The 21894-nt window shown below is 40.8% G+C and overlaps 1 protein-coding gene across 1 annotated transcript in view; it reads left to right on the top strand.

Annotated features, from left to right (window-relative positions):
- pid1 (phosphotyrosine interaction domain containing 1) overlaps nt 1-20421 on the top strand; it is a 31964-nt gene extending 11543 nt beyond the window's left edge. The window contains exons 2-3 of the mRNA XM_044203411.1: nt 68-214; nt 17789-20421. Of these exons, the coding sequence (XP_044059346.1) occupies nt 68-214; nt 17789-18289 (648 nt within the window). The 3' untranslated portion in view covers nt 18290-20421. The remainder of the gene's footprint in view (nt 1-67; nt 215-17788) is intronic.
- The last annotated feature ends 1473 nt before the right edge of the window (nt 20422-21894 follow it).

The raw sequence follows: 21894 nt of genomic DNA, 5'->3' as shown, positions 1-21894 counted from the left end.
AAGTTCTCTGGTACTGATTGTAAGTTTGCCTAAAGCCCAGTGTGTGTTTCTCTCTTTTCTCCATCAGCACTTCCAGACCATGCTGAAGACCAAGCTAAATGTGCTGACGCTGAGGAAGGAGCCGTTGCCCACGGTGATCTTCCACGAGCCTGAGGCCATCGAGCTCTGCTCCACCACACCGCTCACAAAGGGCAGGACCCATGCTGGATACAAGGTAGGATCACATGGACCTAATAATCCCTAAATCCACCCCTGTTCTTGAACAGTAAGTCTATAATAGCATTAATACAACCATATACCAACTGTTTTTCCTTTTATTTTTGGACACACACGTTTAATTAATTTCTACAATACATGGAGAGTTTTAGAAGTTTTTGCATCTCAATCACATCCTTGAATAATTAATATTAAATGTAGGCACATGTATTTGTTTGTTTGTGTGTATGTGTTTTCCTCTCTCACTGACTCTCGTCAGATGGAGAGTTTGATTCAATGAGCTGTTTGACTCACCCATTCTGATTTTTTCTCTGTCCTCAAAACAGAAAACAAACATAGCTACGGATTAAAATAGCAGCTACGCTCTGTTATTAGACATAACACTTCCAACCAAGTAGTGTGTCTTTGTGTATTTGTCTGTCACAGCATTGCAAGCATAACAAATAAACAGAGATGACTGTGGGCACATGTGAGACTTCAAGTGGCTGTGTGGGTATGAGGGTTTTGTTCGTTAAAATTTGTTGTTTTTGGTCACTTACGCTGTGCCATTAACAAGCATGTCGGAAAAGGAGTTGAAGCTTTTCCAACTTATGTAACTAAAATAAACATTTCATATCTGGCAGTTGCCTTAAAATGCGAAATCATTGCCAAGAAACACACACGTGGAACACACAGTCCCCATGCTTGTTGTTGATATCTGTGTTTGTTGGATCACTGTACAGAAGCGCTAACACACACAGAGACTCTATCATGTAAGCAATCACACATATACAGTATATATATATATATATATATATATATATATATATATATATATATATATATATATATATATGCATGTATGCATATATGTCTTGAAAAAAAACTTTCCCCAAGGCAGCTAAGAAGCCAAAAGTGCTGAGTCCTCATCAGCACTTCCCAAAAGCTCCTGAAGTTCAAATGTGAACATGAAGTGAAAGTCAGTAAGACGGCCTTTACTGGCAGAGCAGAGAAGTTTGGTCTGGCTGGGAGAGATACACACAGTCATGGAGACAAACAAGTTAACCAGCAGGGTTTTCATTGGCTCAAAATCAGATAAAAGTAGTACAATTGCCTTGAATATAACAGAACACAGAAAATGAGATGGCAGCTTTGTTTTAAATTTAAAAAAGACATTCCTGATGGTGTGACATTGTTAAGCTGATGCATTATTTACCACAAAGCTTTTCACATGTTACACTGCTCTTCTCACGACAGCTGTTATCCTGCCAGGCACAATAAAATCAAGCAAGATCTTCTCCTCTTGTAAATGCTGCAGTGAAATTGTTTAAGTATGTCTATTTTCAGTGCTTCTCCAACGCAAACCATACAAAGAGACCAGTAAGATAACACCTCAACTCCTTCACATTCTCATCAATTTTACATATTAAATGCAACAGTGACTGAAACTGCATCATGTCTCTTTCAGTTGGTAGAAAGCTTTCCAAAGAATCAGCAACTTTCTGTGACTTTGTGTCGCAGTACCAAAATTGTTCCAGGGCAATCGCATCTTGGGTGTCTGAAATGCACTTACAGATGTTAGAAAACACAGCTACATAACAGTTTGTACAGTTTATTCATTGTTTTTAAAGGTCCAGTGAAATGGCATTTACTAGAGATCATCTTTAGTTTGAAGATGCTCCACCCACACCTATCTCATCTGTGTTCTTACATGGGAGAAATTAAGACGTTATGTATATTCCCCCACATGCAGGATGAGTCACAGGAGTATAAAAGAGGGGGATTTTGACGTGCTAGTATTCAATGTTATAACACAACAATTAACACAAAGATAAGAACTTGGATAATGTATGTATGTTACTGACTCATCAGCATCACGGTATTCAGTGCATCATACCTAATTTCCCAACTCACCAATTACGTGACGCAACGTTTTGTGGCGTAACAAACCACCAGTCAACTCTGAAGATTTTTTTGATCTTCAGATGAGATTAAGAAGATCTAACTAGCTGTTCCAAAATAAACAGTGTAATTATGCACAGTTTTTCAGTGGGAATAAAGGTAGCAGCGGCACACAGCAGCCTCTTGTATCACCCTACTGGCAATCACTGCCATGATAGGAGATAAATATTGATATATCGCCTAGGTGCACGTTGCACCGAGCTGCTTGGTATCCCTATCTGTCTAGTGTGAATCCCAGCATCCACTCGCCGCCCGCCCGCTCCCCTTCTGTACTCGCTGCTCTTTCCAGCGTTACCGAGAATGCCAAAGCCATATTGCCATGGATACCACTACAGCTATTCAGTAGAATACCAGCCACACAAAAAAATTAATTTCCCTCATCTGTCTGCGACCTCCTTATTTGCAAGTTTGTCTCGCCGCCTGCATCTTTCAGCTTGTATAACTTCCTGTCTGAGTCACTACCTTCCTGTCTGCATATCTGTCTGCCCACCTGCTTCAGCACCTCCACTCTTAGACCTCAAAGAGACATTATTTTCTTTTCAAGGTAGAAAACCGAGTAAACAATGGTCGTTTTTGCACTCCTTGCCGGCCTTTCTGTTTGGCTTTTATATGCTACAATACAATATAATACCATTTATTATCCACATGGAATGTTTTATATTCCCTCTCTTTCATTTCTCACCACTCTCTCCTTCACTCCGTTCTCTCCCAGCCCCCAGTTGTGCTCCCAGTTTACAGGCAGGCAGGAAGGCTGGCTGATGGCTGCTGTCCCTCTGCCAAAGCTAACAGCTAGCTAGGATGAAAGGCCACCTCTCATTGCCCTGCCTGGCCTGCTGCTGTCAAAGCAGTCCACTTTACATCCATTGAGAGAATGTGTTCAATGCACATTACAGTCACGCCAGCTCCACGGTCATACTCCCTGACAATGAAATTACTTTGGAGTCTGCTCAAAATACAACTTAGATCCTTAATCATGATTTAGTTGTGTTTGAATTCAATCTGTTCTGTACTATCTAGTAAAAAAAGAGTATGTAATCAACTTTTCTTTTATGCTTTCCGCTTTCACATTTCTCTCACGAAGGAATATGCGGTTCATTTTGACTTTAAGTCTCTGCTCTTGTCTCTTCAGTCATGTTTTTAGAGTCGTCAGGCTAGAACCCTGCCTAGCCACATTACGTTTTCTAAATGTGTGCTTTTGCATGCGGCCCCTTGACTATTCATGTATACCTTGCACACAGTAAATGAGCACACAAGTGTCTGATTCAGGTCCACCTTACATTTGTAGCAGCCCACTGGTGAGACAGTGTGTAGACTGTAGAAGTGTTACCATGGCTGTGGAGTGAAAACTAATAAGCCATCATTCACAAGAAACTCCCTTTGCCAAAATGCTACTAAAAGATCATATTTGTGTTGAAGTCATTAAGAGCAGAGCTGCAACAATGAATTAATTAGCTGATCGACGGAAGGCTAAGCGGCAGATATTTTGATTATTAATAAATTTTCTAAGCGAAAATGCCAAACATTTCCTAGTTCCACCCTCTCAACTGTGAAGATTTGCTGCATTTCTTTGTCTTGCTCTTACATCATTTTGAGAAATTTGCATATTCACTGTCTTGCCAAAAATTAGATGAGAAGATTGATACCACTCTCATATGTTGTCCGGGAAATAAAAGGCTACAGCCAACAGTCGGTTAGCTTAGCTTAACACAAAGACTGGAAACAGGGGGAAACAGCTAGTCTGGCTCTGTCCGAAGGTAACAAGATCCTCATAACAGCACCTCTAAATCTCACAAATTAACATGTTACATCTTGTTTGTTTAATCTGTACAAAAGAAAAAGTGTAAAAATGAGAAATTACGGTTTTAGGGGACTTATGTCTTAGACTATTTCTTGGATGAGAGCAGTAACTTCTTTTTGCTAACCAGCTGCTAGCTGTAGCTTCATATTTAGCGTACAAACGTGAGAATGGTATCAGTCTTCTCATCTCTCTACGGTGGGAGAAAAAAAAGAAACGACCTAGGATTTTCCTTTAAGGTGTGATTAACAGCTAATTACTGTTGACAGAACGTGAATAATGGGCCTTTGTCACAGAAGATGTCACAGTAGAAAAAGTATAAATAAAAAAATTAGGGATGGCTGAATTCCATTTAGCTGCCTCAGTTTCAGGGTCCGGGTATTGTGCATATTGTGTAATTTTTGTGCTAATGGCTCTACTACTTATGTTAGGAATACTTTCACTCCTATATAGTGAAACCAAATCAGTGATAGTGTGTGATTCTTCCACAGTGACGTCATTCACACTAGAAGCCCAGGTCATGCTGGTCCTACCATGTCGTTATCTAATCTGTCAGACAGAGAGGCTTTCTGCCTCACTGTACTTGGTATTCTGATGTCAGTCAGCATGCTGGACGTACCATCACTTCTTCTCCAGTGAACAGAGAACAGAACACACAGTGACGACATTTAGATGATTAGCAACCTCCGGGGCGAGATGAAATTCTAGTTATGGGCATTAGCTTGCTTTGTCATCTGTGAACATTCTTATGTTGTGTCTTCCCTGCTTAAATGGGAACTACATTGATTTTACACATCAAAGTCTGTTTATAGGTCTTGGGGAGTACTACTGCATATGTGAAATAAGTTGTATAAAGCCTATTGTGGCTCTAGAGGGAGCTGCGTGAAGTCTGATAAATTGCCTCAAGTGATGTCACTTGAGTCAGCGTCAGCTGAAGTCATCATCTCTGCATGCGGCTAGCAGCTCGAGGCTACACTAGCCGCTACTAGCATAACACACTGGAATCTCCGACCGAACTGTCGACAGTCAAGCTGCATTGTAGGTAATGTAGGCACCAGGTTTTAACAAGGAAGAAGAATGTGTGGAATAAGAAAGATGATATCTCTAGTTTTGCTGCATCAACTTTAAAAAAAAAACTGCCAATCAGGAGTTAATGTTATAGGAGTGCAATGCTAAATTGGTGGTGTACAATAGTAACTGTAGAGCAGCAGGCATGTTTACTCTTGACCAAAGTTATGAGAACGATGCTCCTCACAAAGTTTACAAAATAAAGTGTAGAGTGTTTGTGTGTGTTAGTTTAGGTAATATCCAAGGAATTTGCAGATGGAAATTTTGGAAACATGACAAGATAATCAAATGTCAAATAGAATTTGGAACGTGCACTGTTTAGGTTGGTTGTTTTTATGTACTGTAAGCATAATTTAAAGTATTGAAATGTGTGTTTGTTTGTTTGTTTTTATGGAAACTGGAGGGGAGAGGTGTTGAAGGCAGTCTGGATTCTGGATTCAGGTTAACTAGTGTGTTGTCTCTGCTGGCACTGTTCTCACTCATCAGGAGGAGCCAGACTGGGCAGCAGTTCAGGGCTTCCCTGAGATCCACTGATTGACCCAGGCTGTTTGGCTCTTCCCAGATAAAAGACAGTACTGTCTGGACAGTGAGACCAAATGCTGTCTCAAGTTTAGTCGTCATCTCTCTCTTTGTCTCTGTCTCACTCACTTTCACTGCTGTACTCGTTATCTCTATGGTGGGAGTCAACAATTTAAAGAAAAGGTTCCATTAATGTTAGACCTGGGCAATATATTCATATAATTTCTAGGATTTTGGTTATTTATATGTGATTAACCTCAGTGTCACACATTTTTAACCTTACTTGAATGTCCTAGCTGAAGGAAAACAGAGCCCCTACCTGTTTGGTTATTATATCCATAATACTAATGACTTCCACAGTCTTACATTGTCAGTATCAGTTTTAAGGTATTAGGTATAAAATATTGTGATATTTGATTATGTTAGTCACCACAATCAATGTTGGTTAGGAATTTAAATTTCCATCAACCTGACTTAAAGGGTGCGGCAGCGAAAAGGAGGCACCACAGGACTAGATGGCAGTTACATAGTATGCTTAAAGTAAACTTCACTTTGACAGGGCTCCAGAGTACAACCAATTTGTTTTATACATATGCAAGTTAAAAAAATCTGCCCAGTGCCACTAAAATATTCTCTGTTTATACTGGTGTGACTAAAATCACGATGGCCTGATAAACATATGATATCTCTGCCGTGAGTATGTGCGCTCTGCCTCCTAAAACATCTTTATAGTGTTTCACTAAAAATTATCTGTGCAAAAGTCTGGACTAGATACCACAACGTGCTCTGTAGGCTGATCCTGATGGACCCAATGCGGTGCTCATGTACAGCAGTTACAGTAATTGTATGTGCCTTGACCAAATAGCATGTGTTGGTAAGAAAAAAAAGGGTCGTTAATACCCTTTTTGTATTTGCATTGCAACTTTGTGTGGGTAAGACCATATTTTGTGGCCAGGAATTGAAAAATAACTGGCACCAGTGTCACTAGAGTGGAAAGTTAATGTATAGCTCAGCTTAGACACATTTTATTACCGTCATTGGAATATGGAGAATCTTACCCTATAGCAGGCTGTATGGAAGGGGTTGGGAATGTGAAAGCTTCTTTCATATATTCTGAGGTTCTCCTGTCTTGACTTACATTGAAACACTCAGACTCTGTTTTGTACTGACACGCACACACACACACAGACAAGCAAATACACACTGCAAAAACCTCATCCATCTTGACATGCCATGGCAAGCGGAGCCAGCTGTACTGTGCTGATTCAATAAGTTTAGAGGAATGTTAACAACCTCCTCAGGAATGCTGCATTCCCAAGCAGTGGATTCCCAGTCACGTTGGGGGATCCAGACGCAGGGGCCTACTGAGGGAGAACCTCCATCCCTGACAGTGGGACAGTTGTGATATATATATAGATTGTGACCTATAGAAAATGCTGTATGATTTTTATACTGGGCTCAGTAACTGTCTTTCCCAGTGTCATGATACTATCTAGATGATGCCAGATTTTTGGGGCCAATACTGTACAGATATTAATATTTAGGATGTTAAAAAATCCAATAACGATATATTGGTAGGTTTTCATTTTTTTAAGTAAACCCATAACACACAACCACACATTTTTGATAAAAATCCATAAAATTATGACCCAGATACATGCTAAGAGGGACATTTCACAGTTGAAATATAAACTTGTATGTGCTCTCTGGTGGACAAACTATGTAATAATGGCATTGTTTCTAAGTTACCTAAAAAATTTGACAAAATAAAATTCTTAACTCAAGGTCCACTCACTATCTTTTTCTGGAGCTTTCTACCACATCGGGAAAAAAATACAAAATGGTCCTTGAGTTAGGATTATTTTGTCAAACTACTATTTCCAAGGTCAAAATTTAGACTGCAATGCACTGCAGTTTCTTGTTATTTTTTGGCGGCATATATATGCCAATTCGATACATCTGGAATAAGCTAATATTGGGCCATGATTTTTCATTTAAGAATAGATTCACTGAAAAATGGAGCTTGTGCATCTGATTTAAACTCCATTCGAATAACATAAGGGAATAGTTCAACATAATGAGAAATACGCTTATTTAAATTCTTACCGAGAGTTAGATGAGAAGATCAATACTACTCTGATTTCTGTTCACTACATATGAAGCTACAGCCAGGAGTCAATTAGCTTAGCTTAGCATAAAGACTGGAAACAGCTAGCAATTTGGACTGTTTCTTGGCCAGGACCAGTAACTTCCTGGAGTCTCTGCTGGTTGCCTGGCAACTGGTAACATAATCCCCAGTAAAATGGCAAATTGTCTTTTTTTACTACTTGTACAGATTAAACAAACCAGATATAAAGTGTTAATTAGTGAAATTTAGAGGTGCTGATGGTGGATTTTGTTACCTTTGGACAGAGTCAGGTGAGCTGTTTGCTCCTGTTTCCAGTCTTTGTGCTAAGCTAAGCTAGCCGGCTGCTGGCTGTAGCTTCATATTTACTGTATAGACATGAAAGTGGTATCAATCTTGGCAAGAAAGTGAATAAGCATATTTCCTAAAATGTCGAACTATACCTTTAAAATAAGCTTGTACCAAGCCTTATAATTGCATGAACATGCTAAAATGTCCTTCAGCATTAACTTGCCATAGGTCACTGTCCTATTGATATAAACCTCTTGTTACCCCATCTTTTCTGAATTACCTGCAAAGGTTGACTTTTTGGAAGTTACAAGCTTCCTTTTGGACACTGATAATATCAGGTATTTTGCTAACTTTTGGAAAACAACATAAGATCACCACTGCCAGAAACAAATCTGATATGTTTCCAAATACTTAGCCATTGAGGCATGAAAAAAAACAATCGTATTTTCATGCTGACATCTCATCTTGTGCCATTTGGAAAAGAACACTTTTACTGGTTGAAATAAAATGCGACCAAGGAGGGCAAAAAAGAAAACAGATTGAGATATAGACTGTGTGTTTTGTCTGCATCACCACTTTGTCCTTGGACCAGTGTCTGGGAAAGTGTCTAGTTAAACAACGAGTTCCAGAAGTGTTGCTGACTGTTTGTATGTTCATATCACAGTCTGTTCCCAGACCTGATCCAACAGGACCAAACTGCTTTCCTCAACAACTGCCTCCTTGTTCTCCTCTCAGCCCCTCTTCCTGTCATCTCGGCCCTTTCTCCATGTTCCTAAAGCCTCTCCGTAGGGACAGGTATCTCCTCATTGAGTCTCTCTTCCTCCTCCTCCTCTTTTCTTCTCATCCCCTCCGTTCCTTTTTTCTCTTCTGATAGCCGAACCAGCTGTGGCTCCAGCAGCAGCAGCTGCCCAAGCTCTGCACCTCATGCACAGATGCATGCCTTTGCGCTTACACACAAAGACAGACTCTTACTGACATAGACAGGCACATAGAGAGTGTGTGTTGTGTGTTAGCGGACCAGGATGTTCCTGTCTCTCTTCCCACCGGCTCACTTGCTGGGCTGCGGATGTTTTTTCTGTCTCCCTCTGTGTATCCCTCACTTTCTTTTGTCCTTTCTTTGCATGCACTTACTTTCTATCAACTTTTCTCGCCATCTGTTTACAACAATAACTTTCTGTCTCTCCCTCCCTGCATGTCTGTCTGTTTCTCCTTTGTCATTTCATAATTGTGGTTTTTCAGGCATTGTTGGGTTTGCATCCATTGATTCATCAAAAAAATGTTAAATGTTAAAATCTGTTTGCCTCAATAACCATTAAACACAAAAAGCATTGTTTCTGGCATGTGCTTAGAAACAGTGGTGGCAGAGTGACTGTGCTGGCATGCATGTGCTACACTGTAATATACATATAGTCTTTTGCAGCGTTGTAAACATGCAAAGATGCAGAGACTTGATAAGCCATGTACTCTACATATTTGCACAACCTCCTTGATGATTACTATACATGTCTCTTAGCACAGATGGACCAAGACCTCTGGAAGTAGAGCAGTGACTCCCAATCTTTTTGGCTTGTGGCCCCTTAAAATCAGGCAATGTCTACATGTAACCCCTGTCACCTTTGAACAGAGCCAGGCTAGCTGTTTCCCCTGTTTCTAGTCTTTGTGTTAAGCTAAGTTAGCTGGCTGCTGTCGGTAGCTTCATACTTACATCTGAGTGGCATCGATATTCTCATCTAACTCTCTGTAAGAAAGCAAATGAGCATATTTCTCAAAATGTGAACTTTTCCTTTAACTTCTTAGAGTACAAGCTAGCAAGGCTACCAAAAACTAGCCTACTGACAATGTCAGCTGTCTCCGTCTGTCATGTGACCTTCTCCTTGCAGGTCGTGGCGGTCTGTCAAGAGTCTCCCAATGTAGGCGAGAGAGAGAATAGAATAGGACAATAGCCTCCATGAACCAAGAGTCAGTAATGGTGGCCACATGTCTCAGCACACATGCAAATGTTTAACCATGCTCCTCCCCTCTCTGTGTCACACTCACAAACACTTACGCTCCATTTATTTTTTGTCACTCCTACAAATCAGGTACACATTTAGTTTCTTGTCAGCAACAATCCGGTGAATAGTTTAAATTTCAACTTCCTCCCTGTCTGTCCGTTGTCGGCCTGTTTGCTCCATTTCTCTTTCTAGCATTCCTTCTTTGCAGCCCCCAAGGCCTTAGTTCCCTGTAACTGATCTTTATTTCTGTCTCTGTATCGCTTCATATGGTATCAATATTTTCAATTTGACCTTATAGGACTGGTAAGAGTTAGCTTTAGAAGAGAGTGCAGAACAGTAGAGGGGATGTGAGGATAGAGGAGAGGTGAAACAGATGATGGGAGAAAGAAACATCTGAGAGAGAGAGGAGAGAGTGGAGGGAAGAAGAGACAACAGAGTGGGAGAGAAAGAGGAGAAACACATGGAAAGTTGAAACAAAGGGGAGGACTCTGTATATCTCTGGAATGATTTAAGCTGCCTCCCTGACTTGCCAGCACTGAGACGACTGGTGAGCAGGCTGCCAGAGCAGAGGACAGCAGATGTGTTCTGGTCTGGGATGGATGGATTGATGTATCAATTTTATCCAGAGCTAGATGTGTGGAAAGCTGAAGCTAGAGTGGTTTGCTTCATGCACTGCACAAACACTGACTCATGCAGGCGTCTATAGTTTGGCTTTGGAGATCCTGAAAGCACCTCATTTCTGCACTGTCAGTGAGTCCAACCTGAATCATGTCTCTTCTCCGTCTGCCGAATTTACGATCATTTGAGTCAGTGTGTCTCTTCATTGTTCCAATCATAACCCATGATTTGTACCTTTGGAAACCGTCCTGACGCGCTCACACTCTCTCACAAAGACACTCGCACACACTGTAGCTGTCAAAGGTCACCCACTATCTTCCACCTCTGCAATTTGCTCCCTTCCAGATGCACAGATTGCACACAGAACCACTCTTCTGCTTCTGTTAGCATTTGAATGCTGCCGCTTTGAGGCCTCATATTTAATTCAAGCATTCATCTACATCTCTCCTTGGCTTCTTTCAGCCTGCAAAAGTATCATTTTCCATAATGTTTGCCTACAAACCAAAACAAAGATTCAGACGATGTACTGCACAGCTGAGCTGTAATGGTGTTTTTTTCAGAAATATTTTATCAGAGGGTTTGGTTTCAAGTCTGAATCTTATTTTTAAGAAAGCAAGGAAGGGATTTTTAGGAGGAAGTATCAAAGCAACTTCTCCATTTTAAAACAGATTTCTTATTATGTGTTATTTCTGCTGGCCCATGTTCCTGTTGTAGTCTGCCAGATTATCTGCTTTTATAGAGTATTTTGCAGTAAGTGTGCGGGTCAGCCTGAGAGGAGGTTTTTTGTGAGGTAGTAGAGGCTTTACTGTTTCCATGAGTATTCCCTGCAAATTCAAAATATCCCTACTTTACAAAATTGGCAAGTATTTGATGTAATCAAGGTTAAAAAAACATCTCTCTGCATCTCTCAATTCACTGTGTACCCTGCAGACTACAAAACTAGAAAGTCAAATTAATTAAAGTGATTATGTCTAATAGAAAAGTCCAAATCTGTTTGTTTAGCAGCTTTCCCTATCTGTGTTATATAACCAGTCACTGTATTGTGTCTTTGTGAATTATTTAGGACAATCAAATACATGATGTTTTGAGGGGCTGTTGCTTCTTGTGCCCTCCTGTGCATTAAACTGTTCCTGACATACAACCCCGCCACTTAATTGTGACACATTGAACCATTTGCCGCCAAAATCTTTGACTGGAAAAAAAGGTTCTTTTTGATGTTGCATCATACAACTTTGATTAATTACCACAAAGGTAGGCCTACGATGAGCAGGACTGTCCAGTCGATCATGTGTCCTTTACTGAGTCTGACAGTTACTGAGAGCATAATGTTTTGTGATCCATTTACTCCCTGACAGTCTAAATAATATCTTCCAACAAAGGTCCCTCAGAATTTACTTTTTAAAAATACAATAGTTTCTTATGATGTTAGTGGGGACCAATTCAGCGGGGCGGACCTCTTTTGCTATAGATGGCAGCAAGAACACTCGTGTATTTATATGGTTTACTGTACTCGTATGTGGTCTAACTGTCAACTTCATTGCAGCTTCAATTATCCTGTGAGGGCCCCGCTGGTCTACTGTTTGTGTGCGTTCCCAAGTAGGAGGCAACAACCATGAGAGGTGTAGGTTCAGCTGATCTGGTCTTCCATGATTCGTACCTTGAAGGCAACATATTGGTGGTTATAAATGTGTGTATTTCAATGGGACCTGTCCTTTTCCAGCACTGTCACTCTACACTGCTGTCTCATATTGAGTGTCTTGGCTCCAGGGAGCACAATTATCTAGTTTCTGTCCATTATTCCAGGCGTGGTATTTCTGCCTATGGTGATGATGGTTCTGCCCCATGGCCAAATAGTTTCCCACAAGTTCCAGTGTCTCACACAGACTGGATTTACACTAAGCTTTGCTGCCACAATATTTTTCAGCAAACCGCCACATTAATCACACAACAGCCATGAGCCACAGCTGTTATTTGTGTCAAATGTATCATAATTTACACATGATAATCATATATAAATGTGAGCATACTGTATACTGCTGGAATGATGGCAATGTATTCAAGCAAAAGTCTACCTGGGCTTGTTTGGCATTTCTTTCGTTTCTAACCAAATAATATAAAAGTTGAACCTGTTCACATATTTTTTTGTCTATCCCTCGCCATAAATCAGCAGCCAAACCTAATAATCTCCACATTTAGTGCGTTCATGAATGCTCAAACATTCCACTTTCCTTATACAGATGCTATGTTCACCTAGAGACCACAGTTTAATACCAGGTGTAAATGAGCTCAGTGTTGTCTTAGCCCTGAAGGAAAACATGTCAGTACAGATGAAATGGTTGATTCAAGTACTGCAAACCGAAAAACCATCCAAGTCCAGAGTTTTAGTGGTGTATATTAAGCAATGTTTCTCTCTATTTCTATCTAACCCTCATCTTTCGACTTGAGCAATTTAACAATTTCCTCTTCAGCTGCATGTTTGGCTTGGACTTTGAAGACACAAACTCTAATGTTTACTCAGTCTGGTGACCTCCTCACCTCACCCCCTCCTCACTTATCATTCTCTTTGCCTTACACACATATACACACACACACACACACACACACCTACCTGTCTTATACTAGTTTATTTCATGGTCGTGCTTGTCTGAAAAGTTAAGAGAAATTTAACGTTCAGACAAACAAGTTGCTGTTCTGATAATCGAGTGTGTTTTGTTCTTTATCTAAGGAAAAAAAAATGTTTTTGGACTCAACAACTTACCTCTAATGAAGATGATCCTTTTTTTCACCCATTGCCCCACTAACTGTCTTGCTCCCTACCACCACCTTCCTTCTTTTTCCCCTTTCCTGACCTCTCTACTATACTAGTCTCTTCCTCATTTTCTCAGTCACTAATGATTGGTTAGTTGAAAAATCAAATTTTTCCCTTGGAGAAAAGAAGCCAACGTCAGACTGATCATTCTTGTTGTTCTGGCTGAATATCAAGCTGCTGCAACTCTTCACCAAGTCCTCTTGGCTCTTTGTCCCAAGTTGTGAACATTATTTAACCACATTAACTAGATCACTTCCTAATTTCCTAACACCAGAGACAGTAGAGCAGACATATATAGACTGAGAAAAAACATTAACTGCCTTTTTGTGTTTTGGCCTACTCCCAGTTGCTATAAGAGAATTAAACCTGGCAAAGCAGTCAGCCTTCATTCAACAAGGAAGCAAGCAATCAGGAGAAACGCTTGCAGTTTAAACAAGTAACTCAATATCAAAACAGGAGAGACAGAGAAAAGAAGTCCACAATGACTCTTTATTGCTGTTTGACATACAAACAGCACACTGTGGATGGGTGATGTATCTTGGCGCAGTCTTTGGATTTGTTGGCTGGCTGAGTGACTGACCGCCTTTTGGCTGCGAGAAAGTGTCAGTGTGGTTAACTAACAAACCGCCCTGCCTCCAGGCTGCTCCTGCAGACCTGTGGTACTCAGCTGAATGATGGATCGGGTGCAAAGGCTGTATGTCCCACCCCGCGGTCACCACTAATGAAAACCAGGCATGAGGAGGCAGCTGCTTTCACTGCCCGGATCTCTTACTGTTGCCTGCAGGAAACTGGGAATCAATGTCGTGCTGCGCTGCAATCAGGGTATTTCGGGGGCTAATACACCATCGTGGTAGCATACCAGTGTTTGTTTATATATAGAGCCAACACTACACATGTTACTTTTGAGCAGATTCACCACAAATCTTTCTTGTAACTGTTTAGACATCATTTGGTGTTCATTTACTAATGCACCTGTCACATGAAATATTTTATATTACAGTTGGTTCAGTTTTACAAATTCTTAGGAATAAGGGTGCATCTGACCTCTGCCTTCTGTCATCTAGAAAATTCCAGTTATTGCCCAGAGTGAAGAATGTTGTCATTATATTGTTGCACGTATTGCTAACATTTTGTTCAAATGCTATTTATATGTCTTATTTAAGTAGGCCTTTTGTTTATTTAAGGAAAGTATATAGGAAACAGTTTTGAATAGGATTATTTTTTTATCGATTAATCTAACGACTAATTTATCAATTATTCTAAAGGTTATTTTTTTATTACTTGGTTAATATAACAATTATTTTTCCCAATATAAACTTCTGATTAATATTTAAATATTTTATTCAATCATCAACAAATGTAACAAGAAACAAAGTATGCACTGCAGGGCATTATTCTTTAACAATAATATATTTATCAATTGTAAATATTATATTTGAATAAATTAATATATTAGCCCACTCTATTTCTACCATTTTTATTCTACTTCATTCACCACCTTATTCTAGTGTTTACTCACAAACTACTTTAATCTGCTCATCTTGCTTTACCTTCAGTTCTCTTTTCCCCACACACACACGTTTTGCATTTTTTCACCCAAGATTCCGTTTTCGCAGCAGTATGTGAGCCACGTGTGGAGGAGGCTTGTTGTTAATGACGTCGCTTATCGAAACAATCAAAACCAGTGTGGCACCAAATGACATTGGCACCAACAGGTGCACTTACAAGCTTTTATTAAACAAAGGCATAAGTAGGCCTACATAAAGAGGAGACTCTCTCTGTGTGTTTCTCTGCAGAGCATGTGCGACTGTCAGTAGACCGCATGGGAGGGGTAGAGTGAGAGGAGATTGTGGCGAGGTTTTAATGCTGCAGCTTGTCTTCCGGGGGAATCCATGCTTTGATCGGCTGCAGCCATACTTCATTGTGACGCGTCAATGCACGATATGCAAATCAACGTATTTCCGTAATCGATGACGTCGATTACGTCGATGAATCGTCCCAGCCCTAGTCTTGAACATATACTTTGCTATTTCAACATTTTTGAGCATAAGATGAGAACATTGGTAAACTCTCAAGTACAGAGCTGGGGGCGAGAAGTTGTAAGCCTATCTAGAAATAGTTATAGCATGTAACTACTCCTAAAACCACAAATTGTCGTTTTTACATTTCTGTTTGTATACGGATTTAGTACACAAAACAGTGTATTAATAAGTGAGCTTTAGTGGTGTATTTTTTTAATCTTTGGACATATCTGCTTCCAATCTTTATGCTAAGCTAGACTAACTACCTCTTGGCTCCATCTCCATACTTAACGCACAGACATGACATTGATATCTCTCTTCTCATCTCACTTTTGGAAAGAAAGTGAATTGGTGTATTTTCTAAAATGTTGAACTGTTCACTTAAAGGGAGGGAAGATGAAATGCTTGATTACAGTATAATTCATTTTCCATGGATACATTTCTGTTTGTTTCTGTTGTTTGCTATTTCTTGTTAGCTTCCTCTTTCTCTACCCTTCTGTTGTAGCTCCATTTCTCCCATCACTTTTCATTTCCTCCTTTTTTTTAATAAGGATCTTCTAATTCTTTCATGTATGTGCTTGTTTGTAATTGAACTGTTGAAGGTTCCACAGTTTTGGTGTCTGGCGAGGCGCTACATTTTACTCCAACTTGAGTGCATCCTAACCAAAGACATTGATTTAAGTCAGTTTTTACATATTTGTAGCATATTTGTTTCTTTATGGTAAATGCTACACCTGCCCTACATAAAACTGTAACTGCCTGTCTAACCGAGAGGTTGGTGGACTGAGTGACTGGCTGACTGTTCTACACGCTTACTCTGAAAGATTCCATTCAGTCAAAATCATAGCATAGAATGAGGGCAGGTAGACTTGACGGTTACAGACTAAACAAAACTTGTGAAAGAAGAGAAGCAGCCAGATCACGTGATGATCTGCTTTGTGTCATTTTCTGGTGCTCTACGTCAGAATAGGCCTCTGGTTTTGTCAAAATAATAAAACGTAAGAACTGAAAAGACGTATAGATAATAGTTTACTTACATTTCTTAAGGTAATAGTGTTATCAAGACCACTAACTGGCTTGACATTGGGCAGATGTGCATTGAGCCATGAATACAGGCCACATCTTCTATAAATGTTCCAGACTGTTATATGATACACATCTTTCCTTTAGTATTCACATTTACCATTGCACTCATGTTATCTGCAGCCATGTGTCAAATGTGTTCTGCATGTAAGCCAGCTGTAATGAACTCTTGAGAGAGAGGAGTATTCCCCTGCCCCAGTATAAACACAGACAGGAGTGAAAACTCTTTGAGTGTTTGACTCGTAGCAGGCTCCTCCTCTGTGTATTTTTATAAAGTTATAAAGAACACCATGTAAAGAAAGAGCACAGGAGAGCACCGCTCTTGAATTGGCCACGTTCCCATAGAAAACTCCAGCTTTGTTCACTTCTTAATTCTTTCTCTCCTCTTATCCCTCTCCATCTCCTCAGTCTATCGCTCTCCTGGTATGCAGTGTCATTACTATGGTATTCTATGGTCCTTGTTGCAGCCACAGCTCAACACAGTGTTATTTTTCTCTTTGGGAAGTAGCACACACATGGCTTTCAGCATGTCAGCACCGTTACCACAGAAAATCATCTGAAAATCGTAGAAAAGCCTCTCATCACCACTACAGAGAAACTTAAAGCACCCCGGTTTTTGAGGTTAATTAACCTAAAGATGTATACTGAACATGAAATGAATTAGTTCACAGTGACATTATTTTTCAATTTGCTCCACATTGATTAGCTCCCAGTGCCTTTCACACAGTAATGTTTTTAACATTGAAAATTGCCTGAGATGATTTGAAATGGAAATGAGTCCACTCTTGCTTTTTACATTTAAAGATAAAGACCAGTTTAGTAGTGATGTGTCTGGTCTGCCAGGTGATACAAAACCATGATGTTCCCCTCTCCTCTACTGCTATGCAGATGACACAGTTATTTGTTCCACTGCAATCCAGCAAATCTAGCAGCCTAACAATCTTCTTGCCTGCCTTAATGACATTAAATGTTGGATGTCCCAAAATTTCTGAAAATGTAATGATGATAAATCTGAGGTCATACTGACTGGACCAATAATTTTTACCAGCTAATTCAACAGCAAACTACACTGCTTATCAAAAAATAATAAGCAGACTGCTTGAAATCTTGGTGTAATTTTTGAAGCAGGGCTTTGTTCTGAGGACCAAGTGAAGAAAGTTGTCCAGTTGTGGGTTTTTCTTTTTCAAGAAAATTTCTCAAATGAGGTCATTTTTGTGTCCTGTAGCCAACTGCATATTTACGTTTGTTATACGTTTTGTGGAAAAGATGAGTCTAATAGTATCTCTGTGTGTGTCTCATTTCCTGCAGGTGGCCTACCTGGGTAAGGTGACTATCTCTGGGACCCAGTTCCTGTCTGGCTGCACAGAGTCAGCGGTGGTGGGTCTGGTGGAGCATCGTGCCCTCGCCCAACAACAGGGCACCTGCCCCGCAGGCAACTCTCTGCTGGAAATTCGGCCCTTTCAGGTGCGTCTTCACCACCTAGATGAGCACGGCGAGGCCTCAGTAACCATGGACACCTACCAGGTGGCGCGGATTGCCTACTGCACAGCCGACCACAGTGTCAGACCCAACGTATTTGCCTGGATCTACCGGGAGATCAACGACGACCTGTCCTTCCAGATGGACTGCCACGCTGTGGAGTGCGAGACCAAGCTTGAGGCCAAGAAGCTGGCGCACTCAATGATGGAGGCTTTCCGCAAGACTTTCCACAGCATGCGCAGCGATGGCCGCATCCACAAGAGTGGCTCATCGGACGACTTTGCTGAGGACTCATCCACCCCTGAAGACTTGACCCCAGATGATGGTTGAACTGAAACTCACCTAAACTCCTGATCCCCATCCTGACAAAGCGAGGGGTGACTGGAAGGATGGACAGATTCTCTCTCTTATTCTCTCCTACTATCACTTTCTGTTATCAATTTGCAACAAAATTAACTGACCCTGTGAACCAGCACGCCCAGGATAATGAAGTAGCTTTTAAATACTGTAAAGGAAAGGTAGAAGAAAAAGGAGTTACAAAAGACCTACATTTACATACAGGGATAGCAAAGAGCTGCCACTTTGAATAAATGGCCCTCAAAGACACACAGGGGCCTTTCAAGCACCTCTGTAAACGCCCTCAAGAGATTAACTCGACATTTCCATTTTCAACCACTGTCAGTCCTGCACCCAGCAGAGACACTGTTTGTGGTTCTTAAACTTTTTCATCCAGGAAACAACAAACTTTAGTCCCTGTTCTTCTGACCCCAGCTCATGACAACCTATTGCTACTCTTGCCATGTAGGGACCCAGCAGAAATAGGCCAGTGACCTATTTCGGGTCCCAACCTAGAGTTTATGAGACTGTTGAGCACATAAATTCTTTAAATGTTTAATTATGTGGATCTCTGTTACAATGCCTTTGACCTTGGTAATAGCAAATGAGGATGTGAAAGAAAAGCTAAGCCTTTAAGCACTATTCATATCATCACTATGGTACCTTAGTCCAACCCCAAAATTATTCGCCAGCAAGGCTGTTACTCATGTGGACGATGGAGCTTCTACCGCTGTCTCCGTTTAATGGGTACTTAAAGATTCAGAGTATGTGTAAGGCGCCTGGGAGAATATAGGTGCTACATAGAAGTTCTCACTGGGCTGAAAGCCTGGGCCTGTCTGCGACACCTTAATCATCCACATCTGACTTCTGTTTTGAGAATACCAAAATTCAGGCTGGATTTTGCCTGTCAGATTATGTGCCTCACTTTCCTCTCACATTAGTTTGGTCTCTTACCCAGGTCCCAGTGTGTATGTGTGGCCATGTGTGCGTGCCAACCTTTTTTTTTTGTTTGTTTTTCTGTGTGTGTAGGTGTAATTGCTTACTTCTGTACTTTGTGTTTATGAATGTACACGTGAGTGCTTGCATCTCTGTGTGTGAAAGAGAAAAGTGGAGGAAGATTATGGGAGGGGTATCGAATGATTAGCTGGAAGTGACGACTTCTCATCGCCCTGGAAGCATCTGTTTTTGATGCTTAAGGAGGCGTTTTAAAATCAGACATGGTACTGTGACCATTTGCCACGTTTTCTTACTTTTATCTGGTATGAAATGAGTATGAGAGTCTGAATGTGCCAGTCACTGAGGTTGTAGGACCCTAAAACACAGCTGTCCAAGATAATGACTGACACCTCCTGGCCTCTGCTTGAATGTATGATGAGTCCAACGTGCTGTGAGCACCTCACACCATCTCCAGTCACTTCCGTCTCCCATAGCTTCATGCTGTAAGGGACAGTCAGTGACCGGTTTCACTCTGCTCTGCTGCCCTGCATCACCCCTCCGAGCAACTGAGGCACTATTTTGGGCAGAAACTCATCAGAGCTCCATGCCACTTTCTTCTTTTCTAACTGGACTGTATTGAACAGATTGGATGCTATCAGTGGAAATGGTCTTCGGTCAGTGATTCAAACAGAATGATCAGGTGGCTCTGGTCAACACACACACACCTACACTCAAATATACACACCTACATACAATTATACATATGTACACACACATTGTATTTGAATCTTGCTCAATAAGCTTATGTAAATACAAATGTATCACTTTCCAAATATTACAGCATAAATGTTGATAGCTATTTTAAATAATAAAAAAATGTTGAGAACCATCATACGATACAGAAACAGTGTTATAAAGCCTACTGTGAATAATAAGTGGAGAGCCTGATAGCGGTGGCTATGTGTGTGTGTGTGTGTGTTTGGAAGGGATTGTATGCGGTGGGAAGCGTGGTGAGGGGTGTGTATGGACAGGCCAGAGGGGGAGAATGTTTATAAAACTGTAGATTACTGTGTCATGTCTGTCTGAAAGCTCAGACCCGCTTTAAATGTTTGACAAATGTTACCTTAAGTGTTTTCTATACAGTGTTTGCAAAGATCAAGAAACAATTGCATATAAAGTATTTACCAAGACCAAGTGTGTGATGGTGTGGTCTGTTTTGTCTCAAATCCACATCTCATGTCTCATTCTCCCGTGTCACCAGAACCTGGCTAAAAGAAGGATTTATTCCTTAAAGTCTGCTTGATTTTAAACTGGATTCCCTGCTGCGGCTGCGTGTGGGAGGATAAATACAAAGCATGTTCAGTTTCAGAATAAACAGAATTGGTAGCCAGATGATGGTCTGACAGGCTGCCAGGACAGATGTAAAGCATATACAACCACATATTCATCCTCCTTCCTCACATGTTGCAGCATATTGGAATGTAACTTTGCTGAAACTATTCAAGGTATACTTTTTGGTGTGTCGTGTGTGCTTTAAGAAATGTTTGGATGTTAAGCCACAATCCAACACAAAAAGCTATTCATTCTCTTCTTCTGTTTTCATGGAATCATAAAGCCAAGTGCAGGTGGGGTGGAAGTATTTGAGACAGTTTTGAGCGTGTCACACTTCTTGTACAATCACTCCGCTGCGTGTGGTCACAATGCCCTGAACAAACTCATAAACGTAACTTTACGGTATTTCCAAGCATGTTTCAGATTTAACTGTGACACTGTCTTTGTCCTGTCCTCTGAAGGAGGTGTTATTCTCCCATTCTTCACATTCCTCTGACTTCTCAGATCTTTCTTTTATTGTGTTGTTGTGCTCTGGCCTCTCTTCTACCAGAATGTGGCAGCCCTTTTTCTTCAAAGTGCCCACATCAATAACAAGATAACTAGCTGCTCTCTGCTTCTGTGGCTGGCGATCATTTTGCAGTTTAAGAGCTGCAGAGAATTGGAGGCAAAATGGATGCTGTGAAGAATGTTAATGTGTGTTGAATGAGAACACTGCCTCCCTCTGGCAAGAAGAGCTACAGCCTCTTTCTTTGAACATTTTTTCAAAGAGGCCTTTTCATGTTGTCATAAACAGTCCAACTCCTCATGATGATAATCATTACTTTGTATATGGCAGGAAGGAAATCAGATTGTTTTGCTGCTGTCATTGGTTTATTTAGGGTACAAAATGTAGCACAAGCAGAATTTTGTTCACACTGATGGATTTCCAACACCAAATGGACATTAATGTGCATTGTGCAGACATCATTTCCTTCTTTGAGGTATGGTTTGCATTAAACATGAGCAGAATTTTAAGTCTTGGACAGTCATCCACAATCACATGAGATAATTTGACCACAATACTTTTTATACAATAGTTTTATAACACTACGTTAACCTTCTGCCTCCGTCTCTTCCAGCTCACTGTACACAAGCTTCACTGTTTAGATGCCTCTTTGTCTTGGGTCTCTGCTGAGCGTACAGTATCCGATCGTTCTGCACTGTGCTCTTGTGTCTGTCTGACCCACTTCCAGCAGTGCATCGGCGCGAAGGGGCCCTGTGGGGCCCAGAAAGAGGCCACCCCGGCAGCCTGCGTCTCTGCTCCACTGAGGCGTCAGTCAGTCAGCTCACAA

The sequence above is a fragment of the Siniperca chuatsi genome, linkage group LG7 (assembly GCF_020085105.1).
Source record: "Siniperca chuatsi isolate FFG_IHB_CAS linkage group LG7, ASM2008510v1, whole genome shotgun sequence".
In the NCBI taxonomy this organism is placed as follows: domain Eukaryota; kingdom Metazoa; phylum Chordata; class Actinopteri; order Centrarchiformes; family Sinipercidae; genus Siniperca; species Siniperca chuatsi.
This window is presented reverse-complemented; position numbering and strand designations above follow the sequence as displayed.